Here is a 19,939-nt window from a genome sequence, read left to right as displayed (position 1 = left end):
AGTCCACTCGATAACACTATCAGTTCGCTTCATTCCTGGCAAGAGGAATGTGCTCGCCGACAGTCTGAGCAGGGCCTCGCATATAGTGAGTACCGAGTGGTCTTTGGATCCTCAGATAGTAAACAAAGTCCTGACTTTGTGGGGTTCCCCAACCGTGGACCTGTTCGCGACAGCGTTGAATTTCAAGCTGCTTCTATACTGCTCCCCAGTCCCGGACCCCAAGGCTCTCTAGCAAGATGCTTTCCAGCAACAGTGGGACAACATCGACGTGTACGCCTTCCCACCGTTCTGTCTGATGAGAAGGGTGCTCAACAGGACCAGACTATCGGTCAACTGTTCCATGACTCTGGTAGCTCCGCTATGGCATCACGCGGAATGGTTCCTAGACCTTCTGCAGCTCCTGACGGAGCTCCCGAGGGAACTTCCTCCACAACACGAGCTTCTCAGGCAACCCCACTCCAACGTCCCTCACAAGGCCGTGGCCTCGCTTCGGCTTCACGCCTGGAGACTATCCAGCGTCTCCTCGCAGAGAGAGGCTTTTCGCAACAGGTTGCGGAGAGGATGTCTCGGCACCTGCGAAGGTCCTCTGAGGGAGTCTACCAGGCAAAGTGGAGTGTCTTTTGTGGTTGGTGTCGTGGAAGGGGTATCTCTCCACTCGATGCCACTATTCCAGAAATAGCGAACTTCCTCGTATATCTGCGGGAGGAAATGCGCCTTTCTGTCTCGGCGGTGAAAGGCTATCGCTCAGCCTTAAGCTTGGCCTTCAGGCTGAAAGGCGTGGACATTTCTTCCTCGCTAGAACTCTCTCTACTCATACATAGCTATGAGCTTACCTGCCCCCAGTCGGAAGTGAGACCTCCTCCTTGGAATGTGGTTCGGGTCCTCAGAGCTCTTAAGAGACCTCCCTTCGAACCATTACGCCAGGCCTCTGATCGCCACCTGTCTTGGAAGACGGCTTTCCTGCTCGCTTTGGCCTCTGCCAAACGAGTTAGCGAACTTCATGGTTTCTCGTACGACGTCGCCCATTCAATGGGATGGGGGGAGGTAACGTTCAGGTTCGTCCCTGAGTTTGTTGCCTAGACTCAAAACCCTGGAGTGCCGGACCCACGGTTCGACTCTTTCAGGGTCACGAGTCTCCGTTCTGTAACAAGCGACCCAGACCAGCTGCTATTATATCCAGTGAGGAGTCTGAGGTGTTGCTTGAAGAGAACAGCTGCAGTTCATCCTCAGGTGCAAGCATTGTTTGTTAGCACAGGCAGGACGAAGAGGAGGGTCACCAAGAACACCATCTTGGCTTGGATTCGAAGGGTTATCCATCACGCCTTGAATTCGGACCCTCCTCCGTCACGTCGCCCTAGGGCACACGACGTCAGGGGCATCGCTACGCCCCTGGCCTTTAAGAGAAACTTCTCTGTGACGCAGGTGCTTCAAGCTGGGGTCTGGAAGCGTCAGACGACCTTTACAGCCCACTACCTGCAGGACGTTACCGACAGGAGCCTTGATACGTTTTCTATCGGCCCTGTGGTGGCTGCACAACAGCTGGTCTAACCTCAGGCTCCTTTATGGACAAGTACCAGTAGGTTGAGGGCGTTGTTACCCGGTTTTAGTCTGCGTGAATGAAAGAGTATGTCTGACCCTTGCTTCTTTCTTCTTTCTCCCCTCTCTTGGGGAAGCAGCATCCTGGTCCTCGCATAGCTGACCTCGACCTCTGCAGGTAACCCATGCTTCCTTGTGCTGCTAGTATTAAGCTTAATACTGTTGCGTCCCCCATACCCTGACGAGGTGGTATTGGGAACGTCCTATCCTAGATTCCTATCTAAAGGTCTCAAGGTCAACTTCATTGGACTAGTCACACTTTCCTCCACACACAACTTATGTAGGCCACTCATTCCTGGCGAAGCAAGGAACTTGTGAGGTGCAGGGGCTCCTTCTCTCAAGTGCTACTCACTGAGGGATGGAGTCCCCGGGCAAAGCCGAAGTCAGTAAGGCTGTGGACTTTCCACCCTTCCTAAGGGGTAAGTCACCCAATGTAAATAGCGTGGTTTGTATTTCGGTTACGGAACAAATGACAAATTCGGAGATAATTTGTATTTTTCCTAACCATACAAACCTTAGCTATTTACACATATTTGCCCGCCAACCCTGGCCCCCAAGTCAAGTCCTACCTCTAAGTGAAGTGAAGCAAATCACCGTTGTGTGGGGGGGAGGGGTAGCAAGCTATCCCTTCACCTACCCCCGCTAACTAGCGTGGGGGTAATTAACCCTCGTTAAAAACTATTGGCTTGTCATTTCAGCTACGCTAAAAGATAAACCCAATGTAAATAGCTAAGGTTTGTATGGTTAGGAAAAATACAAATTATCTCCGAATTTGTCACATTGTGTACTAGTTAGTGCAAACTTGAATGCACATGACATGCTGGATGTATTATGAAATCTTACATCAAACAAAAATTGAAGGATCACGATATGTGTGATTACTTTTTAAGTGAGCATATATATAAGAAAAGTTTCCTGGTTATTCTAATGGTCCTCCATGAACATTATCCTTATGGCTGCTATGTCTAGTAATGGGTTGCTCTAGTTGGTCAGTTTTGTGTGTAGCAAGTTATGAGCAAGTTTATATAAAGGGCACTAGTGTCAATATGAGGTATGCTACAATATTTCTATAAATGATTACAAAATCATTGTGTTTATGTTACAGTGAACCCTCGTTTATCGCGGTAGATAGGTTCCAGACGCGGCCGCGATAGGTGAAAATCCGCGAAGTAGTGACACCATATTTACCTATTTATTTAACATGTATATTCAGACTTTTAAAACCTTCCCTTGTACGTAGTACTGTTAACAAACTACCCTTTAATGTACAGAACACTTAATGCATGTACTAACGTAACCTAAACTAAAACAGGCACAAATATTAAGGGCGACTTTATATCATGCATTTCCTAAACACGCCAAAAAGCACGATAAAAAATGGCAACCAATGTTTTGTTTATGTTTATCTCTGATTATAATGAAGAAACAAACGCATTTACACATCTGTGTATAGGTTAGTTTCTGCATCGATTATATTGATTATTCAGTACAGTATGTTGATTTGGTTATTACTAATGTTTTACTTAATTTTTCTTAGGACTTCCAAATGAAATGTTTTTCTTTATGACGCTGCCTGAAACGACGGCGTCATAAAGTACGCTCAGTAAACAAACTAAGGAATTTAACGCGCATGATGAAAGTGATAAATAATGATATTACAGTAAAAGCTTTAATAAAATATGTTATTAAAAATATTATTTACCGCATCTATATAAAATTATACATACGTAGCAAAGCAGGAAAACAATCTACGAGAGAGAGAGAGAGAGAGAGAGAGAGAGAGAGAGAGAGAGAGAGAGTTGTTTTACATACGTAAATGTAAATTTTAAACAAAAAAAAAATAGCCCCATTTCATATAAAATAGATTACAAATATTTTACTTTATCATATTACAGTAGTCTGTATAATACTGTAAAGTTCAGTACAGTATGCTGTTGTTAAAGTCGTGGTGATGAAATTCTCACGAAACAAAAACACACCATTTGAGTACAACAGCTGATCTCTCTCTCTCTCTCTCTCTCTCTCTCTCTCTCTCTCTCTCTCTCTCTCTCTCTCTCTCTCTCTCTTCCCCGTGTTATGCAATACTTACATTTAGATGAAGAAACTAAAATTAGTTTTCTTAGTGTCAATTAAATATGAAACGAAATAATTAGGCCGAGTCTACATCCATTTCAATCATAGCTAAAAATACGGCATCCGATTTCATCAGCAAACCACTATTTTTTGGGAAATATCATTTTATTCTAGAAAATTGCCACTCTTTAAATAGTTAATTGCACATTAAGAAAGCGTGTACTTTTGTTTTTAAATTTCGGGTTTGTTTTAAAAATCGAGTATTGTTGACTTCTTTTTTTTTTTACTTTTGGCTGTGATTAGATCAGCTGTCATCTAGCTGCCGCTCTTGAGTGTGTACGAATACACTAACAAAGTATCATTTATACCATTTCTTAACTTATTCAAACCGTCTACAGTATACAGTTGATATTACATAAGGTTACAACCTATCAATTTTTTTTGTTTATTACATTTAAACCCCCCCCCTCTCTCTCTCTCTCTCTCTCTCTCTCTCTCTCTCTCTCTCTCTCTCTCTCTCTCTCTCTCTCTCTCTCTCTCTCTCTGTGGGCTACTTTTCACTACCTCCCATTCCTTACCTCTCTCTAACAAATGATATCTTTGTTGCTCCTCAAAGTTTCATTTATATTGAAAATCCATCACGATTCAATTTTCCTTACTTTCTCCAATTCGCACCATCGGTCACATCGCGGTATTTTCGATATTTCTGGAAAATCCGCGATATATGTATATACATGGGTTATGAAAAAAATCCGCGAAGTGGTGAATCCGCGATGGTCGAACCGCGAAGTAGCGAGGGTTCACTGTATACTTATAGTATTTTTGCATTGTAAATACAATAGTACTGCATGCATTTGTTCGTAAATAAGTGAATATGAGGTGTACTACAATATTTCTATAAATTACAAAATCATTGTATTTATCTTTGTTGCGAAACTAAATAAAAACCCTTTCGGTCTCTGTTAGGGATATACTTTCGGCTAAGCTGGAAGAGTAGCCATAAGACTTAGCGAGGTGTAATTACTTCACCGCTAGTTAGCGTGGGGGTAGCCGACTTTCCTGCTCACACACATACCTGCGTGGTCTCGTCGCTTTTTCTTTTTTCCTGGCTGAGAGCGGATGTTCGTCTCGCTCCACCTTCCAACTTGGCTGCTACTGTATATCGACTAACCATTTCTTGTTCTGTTTCTTTTCAGGTGTGAGTGTGACTTCTTCTGGTCATCATGCTGACCTGTGCAGGACCTGAGGGGCGCAAATGCGGAACCTTCACGTCCGCGGTCGAGACCAACCCCCATATGTTGTGTCCAACCTGTAGAGGATGACCTTGTACGCAGGACAACACTTGTGAGTAGTATGTGGAGTGGTCTTCCTCCCAGTTGGAGAGATTTGGATGGCAGCGCAAAGAAGTCTAGGAGAGATTCTTCTCCATCGGGGTCATCCTCATTATCTCCGCAAAGCTCCTTGTTAAGTCTCTCCAGGGGATCGATTGACCAAGAGTGTTGACCGTTTAACCCCAGGGTAACCCTTAAGTTCGAAGGACGTTGCTGCTTCCCTTAGCGAGGCGGCGCCGCCTTTCTCCGTAGGGCAGTCTTTTTCTATGAATAATTTATTACAGATTTGGCCTTCTGGGTGTTGCTGGTCCCCCATCGAAGGAAGGTCTTGTCAGTCGAGTTGCTGCAGTTGGGAGCAGAGAGGAAGTGAAAACCGGCTTCCCCTCGAGGTTGAGTTGGATCCTCCTCCGAAGGATTCTTGCCGGAGTTCCTTGCTACCGCTGCCAGTGCTGTGTTGGTGGTCCCAGTGTTGCCACCTTCACCTGCCGCAGATCTTGTCACCAACGACTGAGCTTCACTCAGCCTGCGGAGGGGAGTCGAAGTCTGAGGCATGCTCCTGTTCCTCTGGGGGGGGGGGGGTCACCTCTCCTGTTTCTGGTTTATGTCCTCCCAGGAATTGTCTCCACTACGAGTTTCTTCCAGAAAATGCCCTGCTTCTTCTCCACCTTTCTCCAGCTCGTCATAGCATGGTTCAATTTTGGAGCATTGCTCACTCCCGGTGAGTTCGTCACCCGTCTTCACCTAAACCTGTTCCAGAGTCTAGGAGTGCTCGCCGTTCCCCTAAGGGAAACCAGACCATCGCTTCTTCCTCCTCGGAGCACAGAGCTCATCCCGCTCTCCTGTGCTCCTTTCCAGTCAACGCAGACAGGATCTCCCGAGATGACTCTCACAATCATCGACCATCCCCTTGCCGCAGCTCATCAGTGCGTGGCCCAGACCCAGCACGTCATCTCATCAGCAGGGGAGTAGTCTCTTGCTCGTCAGCGCGTTCCCAGGCAATGTGGGACCCTGCAGTTCGTTATAAGCCTCCATGAGACTATCCTGCTATTCTTAAGTATTCGCTAGCGAGTAACCACTCACCTTCCGATCGCTATGCACCTTTTGATTTTTCTAGAACTAGTCTTCCTGAGCATTGGTGGCGGTACTCTCCCAATCGCCATCCTATGAGCACATGTGACGCCCACTTGCTCAGCCCAGCAGTAGCAGCTCGTGATTCAGACCCTGCTTGCCTTTCCTTATTAGCTCATAAGTGTCAGGTAGCTCGTGCGGACGTAGCTGCTCGCCATCCTTCCTCTTCTCGCAACCAGCCAACGGACCGTAAGCGTAAAGTCCTACGAGTCAGCTCTGCAGCTACGGGTCGACCAGTTCCTTTCCCAGCATGCGTTCCAGAGACTTCTATCTGGCATTCTCCAACTCACTATTCCAAGCCAGAACGAGAGATCAAGCCAGTTCCATTATGTCCAGGTAAGTGCATCCATCCTCTCTTTCCTTTCCAGGTGCCAAGACTCGATCTCACAGGAAGCTGCCCTCCCCCAGTATCCTTCCCAGGGAGAAACCTTCTGCTATACCAGGCTTCGTGAAGGATGTCCCACGGTTTGATGCGTTGGTGAAAATGGTGAGTTTAGTAGTTTCTGGTGCCGCTACTTAGAAGCAGTTGTCTTCTGCAGCCTTGAGCAGCACAGAATTCTTGTGGAGAAGGCAATCTCTTCAAGGACATCGTCCCAGGTATATGACCCGAGACGCCAGTCCATGTTTCCAGAGGCAGCGAAGAACCAACCACAGATGTTCATCTCTGATTTGTTCCAGCTACCATGCCCCCACTGGCACCACAGAGGTAGTCCAACAAGATTTTTCTCGGTTCCAGATGACGCCGGTCATGCCCATAAAGAAGAGGAAGAGACAGAAGAACTTGACTTTTCTTCCGGGATACACCCTTCACTCCCGAACAAGCTGGGGTTCGCTGTCTCCAAGGGAGATCTCTCTTACTTCTTCGTACCGCTTCTCCCCAATAGAGGTTGTTCCACATGAGCAGCAGCCCATCTCTATGCCTTCACACCAGCCAGAGTCGGCTTCCTCTCCAAAGAAGATTCCGCTGTCCAGCAGGTGCAGGGAGGAGCCAAGACCTTCCCTGCTTAAGGAGTCCCTTCTTTCCTGACGGGAGAGCAAGGACTCCAAAATGGTTCCTAAGAACAGCATGACCAAGTCTTTCCAACCGACCCTGGAGAGGACGCATGATGTGGGGACTTCGACGGCAGTGACGTCAACAAGAGACAATCCAACGTCTTTTAGGTATGTTTCTGACTACGATCCACCCTGGGCTCCTATGGGTGAGAGCTCTTAGGTGGATGATCATCAGGATTCCGGCAACGATGACAATCTCCTGAGGGCGTCGAGTCCCAAGTACTCCAAAGCCGAGGAGAGAATCTGATAATGACTTTTGGCAAGTCTTAGATTGTATGAGGGATATTAATGGCCTCGATGATCCAGTGGTTGCCCTGGTCCATGGGGTTAAAGGAGGCCAGGAAGAAGGCTTTTGCCCAGATAGGTATGACAAGCTTTCTTCATGCAGGCACCTCCTCGAAACTTCTTTCACCTCCTTTTGTACAGCAGAGGAGGTACTACGAGGTACATTATTTGATGAGTCACCCTTGGCTTTACCTCTAGATCCTGCCATCAAGGCCCTGACAAGAGGGGTCTCTTGCAATAAGCTTCCCGTCTTTCTAGTCACCTTTTTAGCTGCAGATACTCTCAACAATAATAGAGAAATTCCATCGTCAGGTTCCTAGGACAGACGTCATCAGACTATAGAATGCTATGCTGGAAGGACCCTCCCTGTTCAATATGGGTGATGTCGAACGAGTGACGGACCAATGGAGGAAATTCAACCAAAATTCTCTTTTGCAGAGGGCCATGACGTTGAGGTCCTATGGGACAGCTCCTCCTCAAACGTTCAGGCCGCAATCCAGCAAGAACACAAGCTCTTCCAAAAGCTCGTTAAAGAAGCCCTTTCCTGCCAAAGACTAGGAGAGCAACCACTCGAGTTGAGGAGGCACAGGAGGTAGAGGTAGTGTCGAGGCGGCTCCCGTTAGAGGAGGCAATCCTCCCACGTGTCCACTAGTGGAGGGATACCTGCAACACTGGTGGCAGAGTTGGTTGCAGAATCAGGCCAAATCTTGGACAATCTCCATGATTTATTCGGGGAATCGTGTCCCATTCATGCAATCTCTCCCTCGGTTAACTCAGAGGCTAGTTCGATCGAGCTCCTACACGAGGGGATCTATGAAGGAGTTGGCCCTCTGGGGTGAAGTCCAGACCATGTTTGAGAAGGGCGCTTTCTATGAGCTCCTCAACGGGTTCCAAGGTTTCTTGAGTCGACTCTATCTTGTAAAGAAGGCGTCTGGAGGCTGGAGACCCGTCATAGAACTCTCAGCTCTGAACAAGTTTGTCTGCCAAACTTTGTTCTGGATGGAAATGGCAGACACGGTCAGACAAGCAGTAAGACCACAGGACTTCATGTGTAAAGTGGAACCTCTACATACGAATGTCCTAACATACGAATTTTCCAACATCCTAAGTAAAATTCGACTAAATTTCTGTCTCGACACCCGAAGTGTTGCTCCAACATACGAAGTAAATAATACGCGTACACGTGGAATTTTCTCGAAATCGTCTACCATAGTTTCTTGTTGACGCCTCTAGACGGCAGCGGCAGCACATCGGAGGGACGCCAATCGAGTGTCGCCTTGATCAGTCCTCTTATCTCGTGCACATTGTGTGGTTGTTCTCTATTCGCTCATTTATTAACAGTGCTTTTTATCTTCCTTTTTCACGTTTTGTTTTTGTGTTTCGTTATCATGGGTCCTAAAAAGCTTAGTTTCGGTTCAGGAAGTAGTAGTAGGGGTGAGAAAAGGAAGAAGTCAATGCTTTCATTAGAACTAAAGCAAGAAATAATAGAAAAGCATAAGCGACGTGTGCGTGTTAGCGATCTGGCTAAACAATATGGCCGGAATATGTCTACAATCTCGACGATCCTAAAACAGAAGGCAGCCATTAAAGCAGTGAAACCTTCAAAGGGGATCACGATTATTTCCAAACGTCGTAGCCCTACCCTTGAAGAGATGGAACACCCTTTGTTAATATGGATCAAGGACAAGGAGATTGTTGGCGATACGATCACTGAAACGATCATTTGTGAGAAGGCCAGCGCTATCTACAGTGACTTGAAGGCGGCGGGCTCTGGGGGTGACGCGGGAGAAAGTTCAACTGATCCTACGACGGAGGAATTCAAGGCGTCTCGAGGTTGGTTCGAGAAATTTAGGAAACGGACCGGGATTCATTCAGTTGTTTGGCATGGAGAAGCTTCAAGTTCGGACACCAAGGCTGCTAAAGACTTTGTTAAAAAGTTCGTAAGCATCGTGGAGGAGGAAGGTTACGTAGAGCCGCAGGTATTCAACTGTGATGAAACCAGTCTGTTTTGGAAAAAGATGCCTAGTCGAACATACATTACCGCCGAAGAGAAGAAAATGCCTGGATATAAGCCAATGAAGGATCGGTTGGCTCTTGCTCTTTGTGCCAACGCCAGCGGGGACTCCAAAATTAAGCCTTTATTAATTTACCATTCCGAAAACCCTAGGGCATTTAAAGCACATAGAATTAATAAATACCTGCTACATGTCTATGGCGTTCTAATTCTAAGGCTTGGGTTACCAGGCATATCTTTGTGGAATGGATAAACGTAGTTTTCGGCCCTGCTGTCAGGAAGTACAGTACCTTCAGGAAAGGAATTTGCCTTTAAAGTGCTTGCTTTGTTTGGACAATGCACCCGCTCACCCCCCAGGACTCGAAGATGATATCATCGACGAATACAAATTTATAAAAGTGTTGTATCTTCCACCGAATACCACCCCTATCCTCCAGCCCATGGACCAGCAAGTCATCTCTAATTTTAAGAAGCTGTACACCAAGCACTTATTTAAGCAGTGCTTTATAATGTCACGCAAAGCACCAACTTAACTTTGCGTGTATTTTGGAGGAGCCACTTTAATATCGTGCACTGCTTAAAGATCATAGATCAGGCTTGGGAGGGAGTAACTCGTCAGACCCTGAATTCAGCTTGGAAGAAGCTTTGGCTTGATGCTGTTGCTCCCAGAGATTTCAAAGGTTTTGGCCCCGAGAATGAACCTGTGGTTGCCGCCGAGGAAGACGTCGAAGAGATTGTATCCCTTGGCAAGTCCATGGGTCTGGAGGTGGATGAAGATGACATCACCGAACTCGTCGATGAGCATCATGAAGAGCTCACCACTGAGGAACTCAAGGAGCTGCAAGCCATGCAGCATGATGAGTTCCAAGGGCAGTTGAGTGAGTCGAGGAGATCGAGAAGGTAGGCCAAATCTTAGGTACGGCGGAAATAAAGCAGATGTTGGCATATCATCAACACGTTGTTGATTTCATCGACAAGCATCACCCACAGAAACTTCAGGTTTGCTGTGTTGTTGCACAGTTCGATGATGTTTGCTTAACGCATTTTAGAAAAATCCTCAAAGGCGGTACCAAGCAACTTTCACTCGATAGTTTCTTTAAAAAATCTTTAAAACGGTCTAGTGATCATGATGAAAAGAAAGAAAGTGAAGCAAAAAAATGGAAGACCGAATCGAGTGAAATTGATGAAAATTAAAAATAAGAAAAGAAAAATTTAAAGAAAAATATGAAATTATAAAAATTAAAAAAAAAATAAGCTAAGTTAAGTTAAAGTTCACGTAGTAGTGTAAGTTATCGTACATGTTATCGTACAAAGTCACGGTCCCTACCTCCTCGCTGATCTTCCGTCTCCTCCTGCCTAGCAGTCCCTACACCTGCGCTGGCCTGTCGCTAAGGTAAGGTGTTACATTAAAACCCCTTTTTTACTTATCATTTCATTATTATTATTCTTTTTTTTTGGTTTGTAATATGTATTTATTATACAAGTCTTGTATTAATGTAATGTGTAATTATGTGTAGCCATTTATTAAGGATTTATTATGGGTTTTTAGGCTGAGAAACGAATTAAATAAACTACCATGTATTCTTATGGGAATATTTGCTCCAACATACGATCGTTTTAACATACGAAGCAGTTTCTGGAACGAATTAAGATCGTATGTAGAGGTATCACTGTATTAGTTCTTTCTTATTTGATGTCAGGATGCCAGAAAACTTAAAATCATTTATATTCTCTCTCTCTCTCTCTCTCTCTCTCTCTCTCTCTCTCTCTCTCTCTCTCTCTCTCTCTCTCTCTCTCTCTCTCTCTCTCTCTCTCTCTCTCTCTCTCTCTCTAATAAATGAAATCACTGTTTCTTTGCTAAGTCTCTATTGAGGCTTTATAATCAAGCACCACAAAACTAAAAACTATAAAATATCGTGCATTGGCAACATGAATAAAACTCCGGTTAACATTATGTAATTGAACTCGGTACAGTACAAGTAAATAAAATAGGAGAGAAGCATTTCAAATAGAATTATTGGAATTAGTATGCTAATTGGAAAAAGATAGATCAAGTAATAATTGTTTCTTTCAGTAAATATGAAATATCCTTCAGTAGCATGCCTTGATTATAAGGGAGTTATTTGATCCGAAAATTGAGATTGACGATGGACTAAGCAGGGTTGATCAGCTGATATGAATGCAAAAATGCATAACATAATAATTTGCTATGTATTTAATTTGAATACGATACTAAAATGTGAATATTACATGCATTATTATCGGATACAGTTAAGTGAAACACCGGGGAGATGCAGAAACAATATGACAAAGAGATGAGACAAAGGGGAGGCAGTAGCATGCATTCAGGTTGCCTGGGCCTTGCAGTAGCCAAGTCCTTCTCCTTGCACATTTACTGCCAAATCTACGCTAATTCAAATAAATTAGCTAAATCAATGACTGGGAAATGCGAGAAGTAATGAAAAATAGGAATGGTAATACGTGGAATGAGGGATAAGAAAGGATTTTAAAATGATTAATAAGATGAAAATGACGAATGAATGCTAGAAAAGAGAAGATGAATGAAATCGCTAAAAATAAAGAAGTCAAAAGAGTTGGAAAGATACGTTGTAGGTGTGTGTAGGAGAGCAAAGTAAATGTATGAAAGGGATTTGGGAAAAGGATTAAGGATATAATAGTAGTACAGTAAGTGTAGGACGATAATAATGTGAAGGAGATATACTAATATGCATGATAGGTTATATCAGTGAGGTAATTCTGTGAAAGTGAATGATCATTTCAGTGGAATAATATCGTGAAAATGAATGTAGGTTGACGACGGACTATGCAGATTTGATCAGCTGATTTGAATGTAAACAATGCATGAGATTATAATTTGCTATGTTTTTAATTATAAATACGATACTAAGATGTTAATATTACATGCATTATTATTGGATACAGTTAAGTGAAACACCAGTTCAATCAAAATCCGGTTTATTTCAAATATACAGTAGCTATAATTTTTTACCACAGTAAATGGATACACACTGTACAAAGAGAGCTAGGATAGTGGTGCGCAGGGCTCCCAGTGTAAAGGAGCGCGGGCTATTGGAAATCATCGCCCAGCTTGAATTGTATTGAGAATTTTTATTTAATAGGTACTGTATTCCATTGTTCTTGGCCATCCTAATACTTTTGCCAACTATTAGAAATCAAATTCTTAATGTTGGGTAAACAATAATCACAAATGAATTTTTTTTCTTTTTTTTTCCTCCTTGGCCACGAAAAACTGAAACTGCAAAGTAAGAAACTCGGCTATCCCTTACCCCCCCCCCCCACTAACTATTGGTGGGTAGTTACATCTCGCTAAAACTCTTATTGCTAGTCTTCCAGCTTTGCCGAAAGTATATCCCTAATAAAGAGCTCAAGGTTTGTATCTTTTGGAAAAATAAAAATTATTTAAAGATTTTTCATGTTTTACTTATGGTATTTTTGCATTGTAAATACAATACAGTAGTACTGTATGCAATTGTTTGTAATTAAGTAAATTTAAAATTAGCAACCAAAATATGATTGTTTGATGCAATTGTATTTTAATCTCATGGTTGATGTGAAAGTATGACTTTTTTGTGGATTTCACATTTAAATAAAAATCGATTTGCCTCAAAGATCCTGTAGCCTAGTGGGAAATTGTTAGGAATTCAAATAATTTGTCGATAGTCTTTTTCTATATTAGTGAACATAAATAATTTAAACCTGATTTGAAAATATGTTGTTAGTGAACTCCTTAACATTTCAAAAACAAACTCTCCACATTAATATTACAAGTACAGTGCTGAATTTTTATGTTACAGGATACAGATATGCTATATCTATCTGGTTGCCTTGAGCCGGATTGTGTACTAGTCCTTCATACGCTTCCCGGCAAAAAAGCTCCAGTTCACAAATCTTTAATGTTTACCCCAAAGCACGAAGCTAGTCAAGAATTATGGGATGGCCCACGAACGGGTCCATCGGATGCTCCCAGTGTGTGGGGAGTTGATGCTGGGTTGCCACTTAATGAACTAACCAGATACCTAACCCTTCTTGAACGTGACTTGCAAACTCCATCACTTTGGTACCATTACAATTCACTTCCAGAATCAAGTCCCAACCGCCAATTACAAAACTGGTTTAATGGTGGAAGACATGGGGGAGTTATGTCTCCAAAGGCTGATGTTCATGAACTTAGACTTATTAAGTCCCCTGCTGAAATGGATTTAATGCGACAAACATGTAGAATAAGTGCCGAATCAATTGCTGCTACAATGAAAGCCACCACTGCGCCAGTTTTGGAGCATCAGCTATTTGCTATAGTTGATTACCAGAGTCGAATGAGAGGGGGTGACCACTTAGCGTATCCCCCTGTTGTGGCAGGTGGAGCAAGAGCTAATATAATACACTATATAAATAACAATCAAATTATCAATCCTGGAGAGTTAGTGCTCATGGATGCAGGTAAGAAATTAATTTTTTTATAAACAAGTTTTCCTTTTTAATACAAACTCCTATTTTAAAGTTTAAGATTGCCCATTATATTTGTTTTGAAATATCCCTAGACATAATGTTTTCTTAAAAAAGTAACACTGTGGTAGGCACATAATGCTTATTTTATTGTTGGATCCTTTATTTCTTGTTCACCCTACTCTCTGTATACCAGCATCCCTTGACAGCAAGAATTCAGGGTAGGGTAGAAATATCTGAGCATCATATAAAGAACCCTGGAAGTGATGTAAATATAAAATTTTTGTCATTTATATGAACTGAGATTGAAGGGCTTCTTTCATAACTTAGATTTGTTCTTGTGTGTGGAAGAGAGATTACAGAACGTAAAACATTCTCATTAGAGATATCCACGTAAAAGGTGATCATACTTAACGATTAGGCGTGATGTAGAGGTAAAAGGTCAAACCTTTGCAACCTCTGTCAGTTATCATACCCTAGACCAGTGGTTCTCAACCTAGGAGGTGAGAGTATAGGAAAAATTTAACATTTAAAACTTTATTAACAATAAGATTTGGTAAATACACAACTCTGTATTCCATTTATCCATGGAGACTTTTGATATCCACTATTTGGCATTCAACTACACATTCAAGATTAGTTAGTTAAGAAGCAGGGTCAAGTAACTCATTAACTTATTTATTAATAAAATAGCCTCAGTAAATATGTTGTGTACCTACATTGTTTGCACAAAATTCATTCTCAGTAAAATGACAAAAAGCAACCATTCATTTCCTTTTTTTCAATAAAAGCTGGGTAGGAATTTTACCTATTTAGTTGGAGATGCAAGGGGGGTGTGGAGGAAAGGACCAACCACTAAAGGGGACATGGTAATAAAAAAGTTGAGAACTGCTGCCATAGTGGGAGAATGGAAGAAGTAATGATGAGATGAATGCGATAGGTTTGGCTGTGATAGATTCGAGTGCCTAGGCCCATCCTCATAAACATGAATTTGTCCTGCAACTCCCACATATTCTAACAAATACAAATTTAACCACCTGTGTGTTACCTCTCTGATAAAAGCTCACCAAGATTATCTGACATCTCCACAAACATCTAATGATAACAACTTAGTTGTCTAAGTTACATTGGAAAGTTATGCACAGTGAAACCCCATGTCACATTTTTGGTGCCCATAACTTGAGTAGCTTCTCCAACTCACACTGTTTTGTGCCTCTAGAATAATCTTTCCAAGTTTGTATGAAATTGTTCCGTAATGCTGTAGTGCCATACAGTTATGAATAGTTTACATTTGTTCCTACGTATGTACAAACCTTTCATTCTTTAAAATAGGGAACATGTCTACAGTGGAGCTGCAATGACTGTTGAATTCGTTAATGAGGTAAGTAGCAGCAGGCAGTCAGTGTATGTGAGTAACCCCTCCCCCACCTGTCGAAAGATCTTCACTTTTGTCTTTGGGTGCTACTAGTACAGACGGACTGTTGAACCTTTTCATGAGTCAGACGCTTATTACCAGTGTTGGCGATTGGCATTGCAAGAACACAGTGTCTGGAGTCAGTGCCAAGCAATCTGCAAGACATGATGAAGTCGCATCTTCCAGATAATTGTTTATGAGTTATGCACAGTATCATAACTACTGTATATGGAAAGGGGGACGATGGTGTAAAGTCAGAATTTTATATTTCTTATTTATGACATCATGAATCTGATGCTGCTAAGTTATGGTTTATGATCCGAAATTGGGTAGTTTGTAAGTGATTGATTCTAGTATTAAAATCATGTCATTATAGGTTATGTACCGTACAGTGATCTAAATTTATGACAAATGGTAAATGCTGAAATTCTAAAAAATTAACTCATGCAATATTGATATACGGGATGGAGATCAGTGGAACACTTGAATTATTTATGAATTATTCCTATGAATATTACCTTCAAATAATAGGCTATTAACTCGAAAGTACAAACATCACAGTCTCAAAATAAACATAGAAATAATAATCAATTTTTCCTCACACTGCCATCCAACCTCCTTTTGTGAGACTGCTTTACTGTGTAATTCAGCTATAATTTTGTTATACCCCAAGACTTCACAAATTTTTCTCTCAATTGCATTTTTTTATATGAGTGTCTTATTATGGTTCACATTGATATAAATTCATATTAATTTTGCAATATTACTCAAATTTATTCTGATGTCTTATATGCAAGACAGATATGTTATACCTTACTGTAAGTGGATACAGTTGACCCTCTTTTGATAAGTACTCCATGGTTGAGCCACAAATTTTAACTTATTTGCTGCCCTTAATGCATAGAATTTTATGATACTAAGGTGAATATCTTAAATTAGCAAAGACTAGGCTAAAAGAAAGCAATGCAAGCATAAGTAGAAACTTTTGATTAAAACTAATGAACCAGATTAGAGTGATGTTTTTATGACGTCATCCACGGATGTTGTCGAGGAATTGTATTCCACTCGATTGTTGATGAACACGAAGTAACCAATTATGTAAATTTGAATCTTTCAAATTGAGTAGATAATCTTTCTGGCCAAATAATTTCAGCGTATAGCAGTTTTGAATTGTTTTCTCTGTCCCAGCAGTTGATAAAATATGTATGAATCTTTGATGTTTTTTAAAAGAAATGTCTTGATGTTTCAGGAAGTGAGTTTAGAGGATACAGTGGAGATATTACTCGCACTTGGCCTGTAAGTGGAGAATTCACACCTGCACAGCGAGATGTGTATGAAGCTGTCTTAGAAGTACAGCAGACTGTCATTGCAGCTTGTGTACAGCATCCTACACTAGATCAGCTGTTTTCCATAATGTGTAGTAAATTAGGGAAAGTTCTTCAGGAGCTTTGTATACTACCTCCCCATTATTCTGACCACCAATTGCTTCGAGTAAGTATGAAACATGTTTTTTTAAAGCTCTTTTATCTGAAATTTCTTTGTTCTTGCACTAGATAAAAACCTAAAGCTCTTTATATAGGAGTATTATTTCAGCACTGGCTGAAAACCAGCTGTTAAGATTTTGCGAGGTGTATCTACCCTCTGCTAGTTACGGGGATAACCCACCACCCAGCTTACTCCAGCACTAGCAAACACCGTCACTTGCTATTTCTGCTCGCTGGAGTACAGCCATGTCTGACTCCTCCGCCAAACCTAAAGTAAAGATGTCCATTTATTTTAAGAACAATTGGCCTAAAAAGAAAAAATTTCCTTTTCACTTCTTTTTCTTTTGCAGGTTGAACTGTCCGTGAGATCCAGTATGTGGGTTTGTCCTGGTAACAAAGTGGCAAAAAAGGAGCCAACGTTCGCCATATAGTAGGTCTATTATTGCAAGAAGAACAGCACGTTCCTTCTCATAAGAGAGTAGGTTTTCCTTCTCAGGTCAAGCATCTGGTAAGACAAGTTGATGGCACTCATCTCCGCAGGGAAGAGGAGCACAGACAAGGGCGCTAGCTACCATCTTCTTGCCCCCTTCCTTTCCATGGCACTCCTCCTAGACTATGGAAACAGGCACGAGGGGTTCAATTAGAATCAAAACCGTTTTCTAAGGAAGTCCCTTAGTTTCTAGACCTTGTAAAGGCATTGAAACATGTAGTCGGTTCAACCACCAGTTCCTGAAAGTTCCTTCATCCGGCACTCCTACCATCCCACTGGAATCCTCCCTAAGGAGTGACGGCCCATCTAACCCTAGGCGCAGTAGCGATGCTAGGAAACCTTCTTCTCTACCTCCTCCCAAGCCTCAGGTGTCTTGCAGGTAATGAGAGTACTTAAAAACCAAGGCCCCTACCGGTCTGGGAGAGGGTACGATTAATCCCGGTCGTTTCGAAGAAGAAGAAAAGGAACCAGCAGGCAAACACTTCTCCTTTGGGGGATAACGTACATCCTCGTGTGGTTAGGGGTTCAAGATCTCTGAGGGAGATCACCCACACAACTATAAGCTTTTGCCTATAGAATTGAGCTGGTCGGAACCCTCTGTCAAGGTGACAAAGGGTCATTCTTCCCCCTCCAATGTAGCAAGACCTAAGGAGGTGGAGAAGAAGGAAAGTTCTTCTCTTCACGAGGGCTTCATCATCTGCCCTAGGGAAAGAAAAGACACAAGAACGTTACCTAAGAATTGGCATTATATGGATGGACGTCAATCTTGAGGGAACTTTCCACGGTTCAAACTTCTGCCTCCATAAGACCTGAGCATAGTGGTCTCCTTTTGAAGGCTGTAAAGGAACTCTGTTAATGACCTTGACCATCCCCGGGGTGCTATGGGTGCTAGCTAGGAAGAGGAAGAACCTTTTGGTGATGGATCCGAACATCCCGATGGAGCGCTACCGGTGTCCGCCAGTCCCAAAATTTCTCCCTTGGAGCAGAAAGATGCAGATCAACTCTTTTTGCAAGTTCTCGTCTGCATTAGGAGAGTTAACAATCTTGGGGAACTGGATCATGTCCCGGTGGATGGAAAGGATACGGTCCTAGATCTCTTCCGTGATACGCCGAGACCCACCAAGACTAAGATACAGTACTGTAGTCTTAAATTAGTCGTGGTGGATCAATGCGGCAAAGAAGAAGGCTTACGCCCAATTGGTAGGAACCTCCCGATCTCTTTGTTTGGTTGATTCTTCTTGTTTGCTTCCTCCACCGTAGGTCCAGCAAAGAAAGTATTGTACTACAAAATGGTAGAGAACAACCCATCTCCTCTACCATTAGACCCAGCAATCCTAGCAATGACCCATCATTCTTCTTTGGCCAAATTGGCTACTGAAGTAGAAGACCTCCCAAGCAAAACAAATCTGCACAGACTCAAGCTCCTAAGCAGCCCTTTCGGCCTAGGGGCTAAAGGAGGGGCAAATGAGATAGGAGGAACAGGCGAGGACGTTACCGCTAGGGAGGGCAGTCGCCCGGCCAGTCCACCGGTAGGGGAATGCCTGAAGTACAGATGGCAGAGGTGGATGTTCCATGGAAGTGAACCTTGGACGGCTGGAGACCAGTCATTGACCTTTCGACCTTGAATGGGTTCGTTTTCCAGACCCCATTCAAGATGAAGACAGCCATAATGGTCAGATAGGCTGTCAGACCTCAGGAATTAATGATATCGATAGACCTCAAGGACGTGTACTTCCAGATCCCCATTCATCCATCCTCGAGGAAGTAACTAAGATTCATGTTAGGAGGAAAGATATACCAGTTCAAGCTGCTGTGTTTTGGCCTGTCTAGAGCACCTCAGGTGTTCACATGGGTATTCCCTCTAGTGTCCACCTGGGCACACAGGAATGGCATTCATCTACTTTGATACTTAGATGATTGGCTGATTCTGACAGACTTGAGGGAGTACTTCTCCTCTATCGAGACAGACTTCTCGCATTTTGGCAAGACCTGGGGATTGTGGTAAATTACGAAGAGTACCAACTGCAACCAACATGGGACCTGGTATATCTAGGAATGAGAATCAGGACCAAACTAAGCAAGATCTTTCCATCTGAGGAACGAATTCTGTAAAGAGACAGAGAAATAGCCCAGATCTTCCTCTCTCAAAACAAATTGCGAGTACATCAGTGGCAAAGACTGTCAGGGCACTTGACCTCTCTAGAGAAGCTAGTCCCCAACGGTCTTCTCCGCATCAGATCTCTTCAGTGGCAGCTAAAGAACTTTTGGTCTGACCACTTTGACCCACGGAGTACTCCAATACTTGCATGCCAAGAGCAATACCAGTGCTTAATGGTTGTGCCTTTGGTGCCTTTAATATTCACTGGTACTTGTGTTTCTATCATTATTTGTGAATTATGAGTGATTGCAGCAAGACAAATATTATGCATAAATAACCCGACCGTGATAAACGATTTATTTAAGTGAGATCGTTCTCCTTTTTTGTCTTCTGCCAGCAGTGGTAAAAAACAAAAGTTTGTTTCTGTGATGAATGGCATCCCCTAACCAGGTCCTTTGTATCAGGAACCCACAGGTTCTAGTCACGGA

The 19,939-nt window shown here is 42.7% G+C and overlaps 1 protein-coding gene across 1 annotated transcript in view; it reads left to right on the top strand.

Moving 5' to 3' along the window:
• The window catches only part of LOC137655874 (xaa-Pro aminopeptidase 3-like), a 59,643-nt gene that overhangs the window by 14,835 nt on the left and 24,869 nt on the right, over positions 1-19,939 (top strand). Inside the window, exons 4-5 of the mRNA XM_068390082.1 lie at positions 13,317-13,959; positions 16,629-16,870. Of these exons, the coding sequence (XP_068246183.1) occupies positions 13,317-13,959; positions 16,629-16,870 (885 nt within the window). The remainder of the gene's footprint in view (positions 1-13,316; positions 13,960-16,628; positions 16,871-19,939) is intronic.

The sequence above is a fragment of the Palaemon carinicauda genome, chromosome 16 (genome assembly GCF_036898095.1).
Source record: "Palaemon carinicauda isolate YSFRI2023 chromosome 16, ASM3689809v2, whole genome shotgun sequence".
Classification (NCBI taxonomy): domain Eukaryota; kingdom Metazoa; phylum Arthropoda; class Malacostraca; order Decapoda; family Palaemonidae; genus Palaemon; species Palaemon carinicauda.
The sequence above is the reverse complement of the archived record's forward strand: the minus strand, read 5'-3'. Positions and strand labels throughout refer to the sequence as shown.